General features: G+C 47.1%; 1 protein-coding gene across 1 annotated transcript; it reads left to right on the plus strand.

Annotated features, from left to right (window-relative positions):
* The first annotated feature begins 1,805 nt into the window (after positions 1-1,805).
* Positions 1,806-12,001, plus strand: PSTK (phosphoseryl-tRNA kinase). The gene is made up of 6 exons (XM_059398749.1): positions 1,806-2,512; positions 4,669-4,960; positions 5,209-5,407; positions 8,194-8,269; positions 8,760-8,853; positions 11,619-12,001. The coding sequence occupies exons 1-6, from the start codon at positions 2,066-2,068 to the stop codon at positions 11,816-11,818; spliced, it is 1,308 nt and encodes a 435-aa protein (XP_059254732.1). The 5' UTR covers positions 1,806-2,065; the 3' UTR covers positions 11,819-12,001.
* The last annotated feature ends 264 nt before the right edge of the window (positions 12,002-12,265 follow it).

Below are 12,265 nucleotides of genomic sequence, written 5' to 3' on the forward strand. Positions count from 1 at the left end.
GGCAGAGGGAGAGAGAGTCTTCACACTCCCCACTGAGCAACTCGCCCGATGGAGCTCAATTCCACAACCCTGAGAGCATGACCTGAGCCAAAATCAAGAGTTCTGACACTTGATAGACGAAGCAACCCAGGCGCCCCAGGTCAAGGTATTTTTAAAAGTTGGACTAGAAAGGGGTTCCAGAAGGCTTAGCTCTAGGAATTAGTAAAGAAAAAAGAAATTGGCAAAAGAGGTGAGGAGTGAGGTTTTACTCCCATAAATGTGATTAAGGAAATCAGGGCTTTGTCAAGCTAGATTGTTAGCGTTTCTGTTGGCAACTAAAGAACTTGAGTGCTGAGTTAGCAGGAAACAGTGTTAACCAGAGGACCCCTGCTTCTGAAGATACTGGGGATTGTCAGAAGGTGGAATCTCAGAGTTTCTAAGCGCCCCTCTGCAGAGTTATACAGATCAGGAGACTGAAACCCAGAGGAGTCACACATAGCTCTTTAAGTTCACTTGCTCTCAGATTAATATAGTTCCCCTTAAGGACAGGCAGCTGACTCAGAATGAACTGAAAGCTCTCGTGAGAAGAAACAAAGCTTCCAACATGGGACAATTAGCTGAGGCAAAAATTGAAATTGGGTGCTGAGCACTTCCTACAACCTATGTGGTAGTCAGTCCCAGCAAAGGTCCTGGGCAATGCCCAGGGTTCTGAGGGCCAGAACTGATGGACTAGAACTAGGAAGGGGAGGCATGTCATGCAGTCTCACCGCGGGTTCAAAGCAGACTGACTGCTCCAGCATGAAGGTTACTGACCAACCTCCTTGCTTCTGAGGATCAGAAGGAAGGGAATGAGGACAATCGAGGCTGCACTTAGAGTGCCATGTGACAACCAATCTAAGCGTGATTTAAATCAAGTTTAACATCGTAAATAGGAGGGATCTGTCCCCTTCAAATTATGTTTGTATGTGAGGTAAAATGGGCCACAAATGTCTCTTGAGGATGGGATTGCTTTTTGGTCCCGTCTGTTGCCCCCTGTAACTACTGCAATGACACCAACGATCAGATCAGTCTGAATGTAGGTACTAGATCTACCAGCAATGAAAGTTTGGGTCCTTTCCCTCCCCAAAGTTCTTAGTATGCTCAGCTTTTTCCTTAAACCAGCTGAGGTGGGAGGGAACGAAGGTGGAGGTCAGTAAGCAAGGCTCTTGAAGTTCTAAATAGCTCTCTGCTCAGGCTCAATAAATGAACTGGATTTCTGCCCAAAGTACTATATCTTCATTGCTAAAGCCATTTGAACTGTGGGCACTCTGACTCAGCAGCCACCCCCATACTCACTCTCCCCTGGGGACCTTGGGCTTGCTGCCCCACTGGCACAACATTCCTTTCTCGTTCTTGCACTGGACCGATGACCAAATCCTGAAATGACTATGTTTAACCCAGGGCTCACCTTCAAGAGAAAATGTATGTGTACATCCTCTGTAGTCAAACTATCAGATTTAACATTGCATTATTGATTGTATTGCCCCCCCTTTATTGATTCTAACCTCCTCTGCACACATTTTGAACACATCACTTTGTGACTAAGAAGTAATCCCCTTTAAAATAAAGTGATAGTTAGAATCCGAATTCAGCTTCTCTACATCCCAACTCCATACAAGAACTTTCTACCGCCCCACAGCCTAGTACATCTCCTTGAACACTAGAATACCTACGGTCCTCTGCATGAATACACTGGAACGGAGGTCTGGGGATGTTCCTGTCCTGTCTCCACCTCCTCACACTAGCCGCCAACTCCGGGCGCGGTAGCCAGTGTTTCCCCTGCCCTGCACCTGTCGCATTTAGGAGGGTCAGTGGAGCGCGGACGAGGGACTGTCGACTCCGCCTTCCATTCTAACAGCTCTTGACCTTTCAAAGACCGCTGGGGGAAGACGCTCAGAGTCTCTTCCGGGATTTTCCAAGCACCTCGCCTTAATGAACCCGAGGTGCAATTCTCGATGGCTCGCAAGTTTCCAGCAGGGAGGATAAATCTGACCACTTAAGTCCAACTCTCTGACCCTTCGGGTAACGTCCAGGAGTCAGGAAACGCATGGCCGTGGTCCCCAGCCTAGAGGACTCGCCCTACAAAAGGAGCTCGGCACCAGCGGTTCCAGTGGCCACGAGGAGATCGCGGAGCCCGCCGGACCGCGCACCGTGTGGGGATCGGAAGACGCGCCGGTCCGTCCCTCCCGGCCCCAGGCGGCACAGCCACTGCGCGTGCGCGCTGGGCGGACGGTTCCGGAGACGGGGCTCCCCGCCGCCTTCCGTCTCCCGCGACAGCATGAAGACCGCCGAGGACGCCAGCGGTGCGCGCAGCGAGGGGCCGCGGGAGGTGGGCCTCTGCCTTCTCTGCGGCCTGCCGGCAGCAGGAAAATCGACCTTCGCGCGGGCCCTCAGCCACCGGCTGCGCCAGGAGCGGGGCTGGGCCGTCGGCGTGATCACCTATGATGACGTCATGCCGGACGCGTTCCTGGAGCAGGCGAGCGCGCGGCCATTGGTCAGCACGGGGGGCGGGGCCGAGAGCCCGGTCGTGGACGGAAGGGGGGGTCCCACTGGATGTGGGACTGCACCTGGTGTGGGAGGGGCGCCCCGATAGAGCGGGAGAGACCCGGATTCGGGAGAAGTGGAGCTGGTTTAGCGCAGACGCTGCTGACTCCATCTTAGAGTAATTCCTTGTGGAGATCTGTGTGGCTCTGTGGGGCCTGTTCGTACTGTCCCTTCTACGGAGGGAGGCTCAGGACCGCGCAGGTGTCGCCAGCGTGCAAGAGGGAGCCCCCGCCCCCGTGGTCAGGGATGCTCTCGAAAGATCCTTGGGGAAGACTGGTCTTAGGAAGGGGCGGAATCTCTTAAAAAAGTCAACACAGCCCGTTTAACATGCAGCCACGGGCAAATCTTTGTGGATCTATTATAAGTTTATACAATTTGCAGAAAAAAAATTTTTTTAAGAAGAAGGATACAGAATTATAAATAACAAAGTTCCTAGGGTCCCTCCAGTGATAGTAGAAAGTGGCTGTACAAATGAAGGGTCTGGCCTCTGAAGCTCACTCTTCATTCATCTCAGGGTGAATCTGCCTCCGCCAGCATAGGAAAAGATGATGGCCACAGATGAAGTAATGGGCTTCTGTTCAGTGACCAGCTTGCACGTTCCAGCTGCACACTTGAGGCCTTCAAATCACACTCAGCACAGTGAGGTGCATCCCCTTGGAGAAGCATATAAAAACAGAGCTCTCGGGGGGAGAGTAAATTTATATCACCCATCTCACTCTCTATAGCAGATCCTCTGACAGATCCTGAAAAATTAAATTATGTTTGTCGTTTAATACCCTAGTGTAGATGGATGCACGTAAATAATGTGCAAATATGATGTGACTCCACTCTGTAAATATATATGTACAAATATAGTCTGTTTGCTGGATGGAAACATTTTGGACTGCTCCAGCAAGATTATATATACTTTTCCTATTCTTTTTTTAAAAGATTTTATTTATTTATTTGACAGACAGAGATCACAAGTAGGCAGAGAGAAAGGTAGGCGGGGTGGGGGAATCAGGCTCCCTGATGAGCAGAGAGCCCGATGTGGGGCTTGATCCCAGGACCCTGAGGTTGTGACCTGAGCCGAAGGCAGAGGTTTTAACCCACTGAGCCACCCAGGTGCGCCATACTTTCCTATTCTTGTTTAATTGTGAGGCAAATGCAGTATCAAGTCCTGGACAGCACTAGATTTAGTTGGACGGTAGTATTTTCACCACTTGAGGGAAAGCTGAAAGCTGTTGATAGGGATTGTTGTATTGCTGGGCTTTTTCCTCCCTTTTATTATCTTTTTTTCCACTCCTCCCTACAATGAAGCCCTTGGGACTCATTTAGTCACCATGGGTAACCTTCTAGAAGATCTTGTTTCCTTTTCAGTAAGTTTAAGCGATGTATTTGTTGTCTCTGATGTAATCTCAGTGATGTGGCAGGGCATGGACAGGCGGGAGAGGGATCCTTTTCTGGTGTTCCTATGTTTTCTCCAGCCTAGACCTTATAACTCTGTCCCTGCTATCCACAGTCCTTGAGCAGCACAAGATTACCTGGATTCTCGAGTTACTTATTCTCTTCCCTTCCGTCTACCTTCTCTTGTCGTTCCCCATCCTGTTTCAACTCTGTTGTTAGCCTGAAATCTTTTCATCTTGCCCCACACACCTTTCAGCTGATCTTTTCCGTCCACAACTTTCCTCATTTCAACGGCAAACCAGCATAGCTCTCTAAGCCAGACTATTTTTATTTCAGCAGGATATTGATTTTGGCTCCTCATTTCTCCTGGAGGGTAACAGCGGACGATTGATCTAGCAGAGAAATAGAGATGTGAAAGCAAATGCCTAAACCCTCTGCTAGAGCAGGATGCCACGTAGGCAAGGGAGCTTCTGAGCTGCCTCCTGTGTGACTGAGTCTGAGGAGACTTCAGAGGACTTAACATCAGGGAGTAGGAGTTGGTGGGCAGAGGAAACCATGTATACTGAGATACAGAGGCATGACAGAACAGGTTGTGCTCAGAGAATTCCAAATGGTGCAGCCCTGTGAGCTGAAATGTTCATGTGCGGTGGGTGGCAGTTAATCGTGACCACCCTGCTGGCCAGAGCCCGGCACAAGTTGTCATTCTTCCATCTTTTGCAGCCATCACACTGGAAATTGCTTCGACAGGAACTGTTGAGGTATCTGGAATACTTCTTGATGGCTGTCACGAACACGTGTCAGATGTCTGCCCCACCCAACAGGACTGCAACCATGTGGGAGGATTTTATAACCTGCTTGAAGGATCAAGATCTGTTATCTTCTGCTGTGCTGGAAACCCAGTCTTGCTACCTCTTAACGAAGACTGCTGTTTCTAGACCTTTGTTTTTGATTTTAGATGACAACTTTTATTATCAAAGTATGAGATACGAAGTCTACCAACTGGCTCGGAAATGTAATTCAAACATTTTTTTTCTTATACACAGACACTTGTTTGCATATCAAAATCATCATCATTCTTAGTGAGAATTTAATTGGATGGGGAAGTTAGTATCGTTTTACTTAATTTTGAAGCTATATGTTCAGCTTTGCAAATGGTTTTTCTTGCTGCTGCCAGTATCATTTGTCTAATTTGTTTATGTCGCAGTTTGGGGAAAAAAAAAAAAACAGTGCACCAGTAATTTTGTGGTTTAACATTTTCAGATTCATTAGGCTTCTGCCAGCTCTTTTTAGACTGTTCTCTCGAGACCTGTTTGCAGAGGAATGATCAGAGACCCCAGGCTCTGCCTGCCGAGACCATCCACCTGATGGCAAGAAAGATAGAAAAGCCCAACCCTGGGAAAAATGCTTGGGAACACAACAGCCTCACAATTGAGAGTACGCCGTGTTCTTCTGAGGCCAGGTACCCCACACAAAGCTGACCTTCACCGGCTGCCTCCCTGAGCCCAGCCAGCTGTGCTCCTTGCTTGACTCATGGTCCCTTGCTTGGTTAATCTTTCCACAAGTGCTGGAGAGAGATTGTTGTCTTCCCTTTATGGAGAGGAAGCAACTGAGTGAGAAAGTTACTTTGCTCAGAGTCCTCAAGCTTGCGGCAGCTGAGATGTGAACCCGAGTTTGTGTGCAAATGTGAGCTCTCGTTAAGACTGTGTTGTTGTGAGAGATCAGAGCAGGGCATGCAGAGTAGGGCACATCTTTGAAACTCTCGCTACAGCATTAGTGCAGCCTAAAGAGTTTGCCTGGTCATTTTCCTCTAGAAAGAAAAAGGGTAAGAGGGGCAGAGTCCGAATTTTGCCTTAAACCTCCCTGTTGTTACACTGCTGCGTGTGTGTGAGGCTTCTGGGCTGAAGTGCTGGTGCTTCCGACCATGGTCTGTGTCTTGGGAGTTCTACAGCAGCACATTTCTAATGGAATTTTCACTGCTGATGGAAATGTTCTCTATTTGTACCATCCAGAGTAGTGCCTGCAGGGCACCTGTGACCGTTGAGCTCTTGAAACACAGCCAGTGCCTCTGAGGGCCAAAGTTTAAAATTTTATTTTAATTGCTTTAAATGTAAATAGCCTCTTGTGGCTAGTGGCTGTTGTGTCCGACAGCAGAGTTCCAGAGCCGTATTCCCCAAGTCTCCTCAGCCCCTGCCTAACTGCTGTCCATGGGGCATCAGCAGGTTTTTTTTTTTTTTTTTAAAGATTTGAGAGAGAGCATGAGTGTGGGGGGCGGGGGAGCAGCAGGCAGAGGGAGAGAGAGAAGCAGACTCCCCACTGAGCAGGGGGCCCAAGGTGGGGCTCGATCCCAGGACCCTGAGATCAAGACCTGAGTGTAAGGCAGAGGCTTAAGCAACTGAGCCACCCAGGTGCCCCAGATCAATTATTTTTAAAAGGCTAATTTTTTAAATTCACTCCTCAAAATGTTTAGTTCCAAGATATCGTTTCCACCCATTTCTTAATACATACTTGAACAGGCTAAAAAAAAAATGGACTTAAGTGACTGTTGTTTATAGGTTTATGAAATAAGCTACTGCTGAGGTTTCTAATTTTAACTTGTAATATCCTGAAACTTTGAGCAGGTGCATAACCAGCTGATTACTGCTCACTCTGGAATACTTGACATTTTTTTCTTTGGAAGTGAATGGCTGGTTGAGGCATCCAGGTATCTATCCCATGAGAGTGGCCTAATGTTCTCAATGCTCTGAGACAAGGGAGGGCCAGTTCTTGCAAAAAGGAAGGAAGAGTGTTTCTCCCATGCTTTTGCCAATGCTTACCACAGTCTGTTTTGTTTTGGGTCTTTGGAGCCTGGCCACCTGTTCTCACATGTCCAAAATAGTCACAGCACCAGTGAAGGGGGTGCTTGAAGCCTGGTAGCCTTGTATTAGAAGTTGAAAGATGATCTGACAAGCGTTCATTTTCCCGGCTTCTATAAAATACTACTTCACCACCACTGCCACTGGTAGTGTTACTACTCGCAGTACCAGCTGGTGAGCAGATAGATACTCTGTACTGGACATGTACTGAACGCTTCCTGTGTTTAATCTCATTCAGTCCCCACAAACAACTCTTGAGGATAAATGGAATTATCCCCATTTCATAGATGTGATGACCGGCAGGTAAGCCGGGTGACACATCCAGGTAGTAAGTAGCAGACCCATGGTTTGGACCCAGCACGGTCTCACTCACTCCAGCTCTTTTCAGCGTGAGAAAGATCATCTTGAAGTTGAGCTTCAACTCCCGCTGGCCTAAATTGTTTCAGTGGTTCCCTCTGCACTCGGAGTAGAATCCAGACTCCTTACCATGAAGCACGTGTGGTCACCCCAGTTAACTTTGCAACCGCATAGCCTACTACTTTCCCCCTTTGCCGCTTTTCAACCAAACCGGCCTTTGTTCCATGAACCGGAGGAGCTTGTTCTTGCCTCTGGGACTTTGCACTTCCCGCCTCTCGGCCCTTCCTACTTACTATGCGTCACTGCCTTTCCTGCCTAACTAACGTGAGCAGTGTTCGTTGGACGAACAGGCCACACTCTTTAACACCATCACTCTGCTTATGGTCTTCATTCATCCACTCGTCACTGTCTGAAATTATAACTTTTTGCTGAAGTAATGAGACAGACAATGCAGCCGTTAACCGGGCTTAGAGACGGTAGGGGTTTCACTGCACTTCCTGCTTAGCACACAGTGTCTCGTACAGTGTCTGTATTTTTCATATAAGAAGATACTCAGTAAAACGTCGTTAAATGAATGAATGAATTCACCCTCAGCCCTCCGTGGCCCCTTGGCCAGTGGGGAACTTCTCTAACCTACATTGGTAAAGAAACAGAGGCCAGAAGTACAGACTGAGTATCCTCCTTTAAGGGCATGAAGGTGAGCTATAGTGGGCTAACATTTAGCACTTAATGAGGGAAAAGAGAGAATGTCTTTTTCAAAGCTTATTGAAATGAGTCTTAAGAAATTAATATTTTTTTTAAATAAGAGGATTCTTTTGCCTTATAGTTTGTTTTAAGCTTCTACTTTTAGACTTTGAAAGTAGAAGGTAGCTTCCAAATTGTTTCATTTTCCCCCCTTTGGCTTAGGGCCTTTGGGTTACACCACTTTTATTCCTCTAGAATTCACTTTAGTGTTCATAAACACAACTTTTTGGTGTTTTTTTTTAAAGGATGTTTGATATAAAGATTTATTTTATCTCCCCTCTCTTTCTTGCAGCCTGAAGTTGACTGATTTATTGCTTACTGCTTTGGAGAATCCAGTAAAATATATTGAGGACAATGTGGAACAAAAGGTAAATCTTCCGGATACATTTAGCATAAATGAAAAGGCACCATTTTCGGAAGGAGGGTCTTTTTGAGCTGATTGTAAACCGTGGGTAAAATACGGAAAATGCGTGGCCACTGCCTTGGCGTCTCCGCCGTGTTCCCGCTTCTGCTCCTGGCTGTGGTGGGGCATCAGCTGGCCAGAGCCATTTGTCCAACCCTCAGGAATGTCGGAATCTGTTGCCATCACGCTGGTGTTGGTGACTTGAAATGGGCAAGGACAGGAATACGTGTACTGGGGACACGGACAAACACTGGAAACGGGGTGCGTTGCTGTTGTTGCTGGAGAGCCTGTGACTAGACATTCACCAGCACCCGCGGTCTAGACGGGCCCATCTTCTCGGGAAGGAGAACTGGAACCGAAAAGCCACCTTCATTTATCTTTTCGTCCCATCAAATCCGCGTCCTACTTTAGCCACCTCTTACAAAACTTGCCATAACAATGTCTGTGTTCCACAGGAAACAGACAGAATCATTTGTTCAACTAATGTTCTGCATCAAGCCGACCAGACGCTCCGAAGGATTGTCTCTCAGACGATGAAAGAGGCCAAAGGTATGCCGGGTGGTTGCCTGGGCTTTGGTTGGTCCGATGCTGCTGCTGTTCCTGTCCCCTTGACACAGCGGTGGCTTATTAGCTCTCAGTCCTCACCTTCACATCATGTTCCAGTTTCAGCATGCAATGTGGTTATGTAAAAACTAAATATCCGACCCCTGGAACAGGGTCTTCATCCGTCCAGTACATTTTTATTGAGTGGCTGCTCGGCACTAGGCTTTATTCTAGATGCCGGGGCATCAGGGAGCAGTGTGTTATACTGAGCAGACAGACGACAGACAAATATGTGAGTGTCTGCTGGTGCCCTGGAGAAACATAGAGTAGGGAAAGGCAATGCGGAGTGAGGGGAGAGCTGCTCTTTAAGGGTATTCTGGAAGGCTTCTCAGCGATGACATTTTAGCCGAGCTACGAATCCACGGAAGGAGCGGACACGCAGTCATCTGCCGGCGGATCGCTCTAGGCAGTGGCCACAAATGCAGGAGCCCAGAGGTGAAGTTGTCTGGTATGTTCTAGAGCAGAAAACGGGGCCATTGAGTTGGGTGGAGGAAGGAATGGGGAGAGGTGGTCAGGGCCCACCTGGCAGATGGGCAAGCTCAGTGTGTCTTCAGTCGGAACTTGAATGGAGTATGTGCTAGTTCTAGAACATAACTCCTTCAAGTTTTAAATATTTAAATATTGAACTCCTTGCTATATTTAAATTTTGATTTAAAAACTAATGTTAGCTTAACATTTCTTGAGTTTTTATATGCTAAGTGTCCCTATGAGGTGAGTGTAGTTTTACAGATAGGACATGAAGGTTCTGGGAGGGTCAAGTAACTTGCCCAAGGCGGAACAGCTCTAAGGCACTTGGACAGCCCGGGTTCAGAGTCAAGTCTGCTTCCCGTGTGTGCTTTCTGTTAGACTCCCTGTATCACCAGCTTTGATTATTAATACCTTTACAAAAGCTTAGAAAGTTGGAAAAGCAAACGGTACACTAACCATACAGTATTTTTCATACCCCCCCCCCTTTTTTTTTAACCACGATCCATAAGCGCATTTTCTCTTGTATCCTGGTGTGTGGTCCGGTACAAGAACATGTGCGCGCGTAGTGACAAATTTCACAAAGCCCTCACATGTGGAGTGAGCGCTACAACATTCTATTTGACTTCATTTTAGAAAACGACTGCCTGCAACCTGCATCTCACTTGTAGCTTACAGTCTGGAGTTCGGAAACCAGAGGCCTGGAGCAGAAACAGCAGCATAATTAGAGACAAAGATGGTTGTAGGAGTTCTCTCTCGGCCGTTTGCCGTTGTTGCTTTCTATATCAAATGAAGAGAAGAAGGGGGAATAGGATTATGCCCAAATCCCTCGACTCATTTTTCACCCATTAAAATGACACCTTTTCAGGTTTATTTATTTATGTGAGGGAGGTGCTTCTAGCTCCTGGATCCATACCCAAATGAAATAAAAAATTCAGTTCTCCTACCATCCAGAGAACATGAAAAGACAACCCACGTATCAGGAGAAGGTATTTGCGGATCCTTTGTCTCAGAAGAGACTTGTCTCCAAAATAGGTGAAGGACCGGTACCACCCACTCAGCGATACAGACAATCCCATTTTTAAAAATGGGCAAAGGGTCTGATAGACATTTCCCCAGGGTAGATACAAAGATGGCCAAACCATAAAGAAAACACAATTATCAGTAGTCCGCAGGGAGGACTCCTGAGCACACGCGCTGGGCCGGCCGGAATCAGGAATCAGGAATCAGGCCACGCGGGAATCAGGCGCGGGCGGGATGTGGAGAAGCGCAAACCCGGCCTGCTGGTGGGGATGTGAAGTGGTGCAGCTGCTTTGGCAAACAGCCGAGCAGCTCCTCAAACAGTTCAGTGGCACTACCGGGGGAGTGGGGGCAGCCCGCCCACTCCTAGGTATCTATCTGCTCAAGAAAATTGCCAACATATATTCATACCAAAATGTGTGCACAAATGTTTATCAGCATTATTCCTGGTGGCCAGGATGAACCCTGAAAACAGGATGCAAAGTGGAAGAAGCCACCACCCAAAGCCACGCTGCTTGAGTCCGGGCCTGTGAGGCGCCCAGAAGCGGGATACCTGGAGCCTCACGAGCACATCAGTGGTTGCTTAGGGATTCAGGGAGGGGCCGAGGCTGGGGTAGGCGGGTGGGAGCAAAGGGACGCAGGTTTCTGAGGATGAGCTGTTCTCGAATGGACGGTGGGGACAGTTGCACGTGCCTGCAGGTAGCCAGATCGTGGTTTAAATGAGTGAAGTGTATGGTTTGCCAGTTTAATTTCAGCAAAGCTGTTTAATAACATTACAGTCTTATTTTAGTGACATTACCCACGTGGCTGGTGGCTGCTGGGTGGGGTAGGACAGAACATCATCATCGTAGGAGGTTATAGATCGCAGGGCCCTGCTAGAGAGAATTTATCAGCTTCAAACCGAAATGTCATTGCCTAGTCTGCTTTTTGGCCTTTCTGCCTCTTAGTTCACAAAGACTCTAAATCACTATCTTGTCGACAATAAGGAAAATCCTTTTCAGGTTTATCTTTTCTGCTCTTGCGTTTTGTGGCCAGGTACTGAAAAGATCTGTTTGCTGTCACATGAATGTGACCTTTGTTTCTATAGGACACCTACTGGACTGTGATTATTAACTGCATACTCTGATTGGTTTGTCTGAAGTATTCAAATTCATTTCCTGATGTTATTAGACAGCCCAACCTGATTAGTTTACACAAATAATTGTAAGAGTATCTTTTCATTTTAGATGAACAAGTGCTTCCTTTCAACTTGAAGCTCCTAGCAGAGGAACTCAACAGGCTCAAAGCAGAGTTTTTGGAGGACCTAAGACAAGGAAACAAAAAATACCTGTGCTCTCAGCAAACCATCCACATATCAGATGTTATTTCTTTTTTTCACTATGAGAAAGACAACATTGTCCAGAAATATTTTTCAAAGCCACATTAAAACTTCTGAACTTCTGGGCGCCTGGGTGGCTCAGTGGGTTAAGCCGCTGCCTTCGGCTCAGGTCATGATCTCAGGGTGCTGGGATCGAGTCCCGCATCGGGCTCTCTGCTCAGCAGGGAGCCTGCTTCCCTTCCTCTCTCTCTGCCTACTTGTGATCTCTCTCTGTCAAATAAATAAATAAAATCTTTAAAAAAAAAAAAAAAAAAACTTCTGCACTTCCAATCAAATGTCTGATTTTGGTTAAGATTTTACAAACTAAAACAATTTTGTGTTCCTGGATGTTTTCTCGCCCAGTGATGGGAAATGCCAAAGACTTACTTAAAAAAAAAAAAAAAAAAAAAAGCAACAGTCTATTCTAAACACCCATTTGTCATAACAGAAATAACTTCAGTCAGTCACTTGTCAGACGTGACATGGGTAATTAGGCATCAGAAGCAGGCAGGCTTC

Source organism: Mustela nigripes, chromosome 4, assembly GCF_022355385.1.
Source record: "Mustela nigripes isolate SB6536 chromosome 4, MUSNIG.SB6536, whole genome shotgun sequence".
Classification (NCBI taxonomy): Eukaryota; Metazoa; Chordata; class Mammalia; order Carnivora; family Mustelidae; genus Mustela; species Mustela nigripes.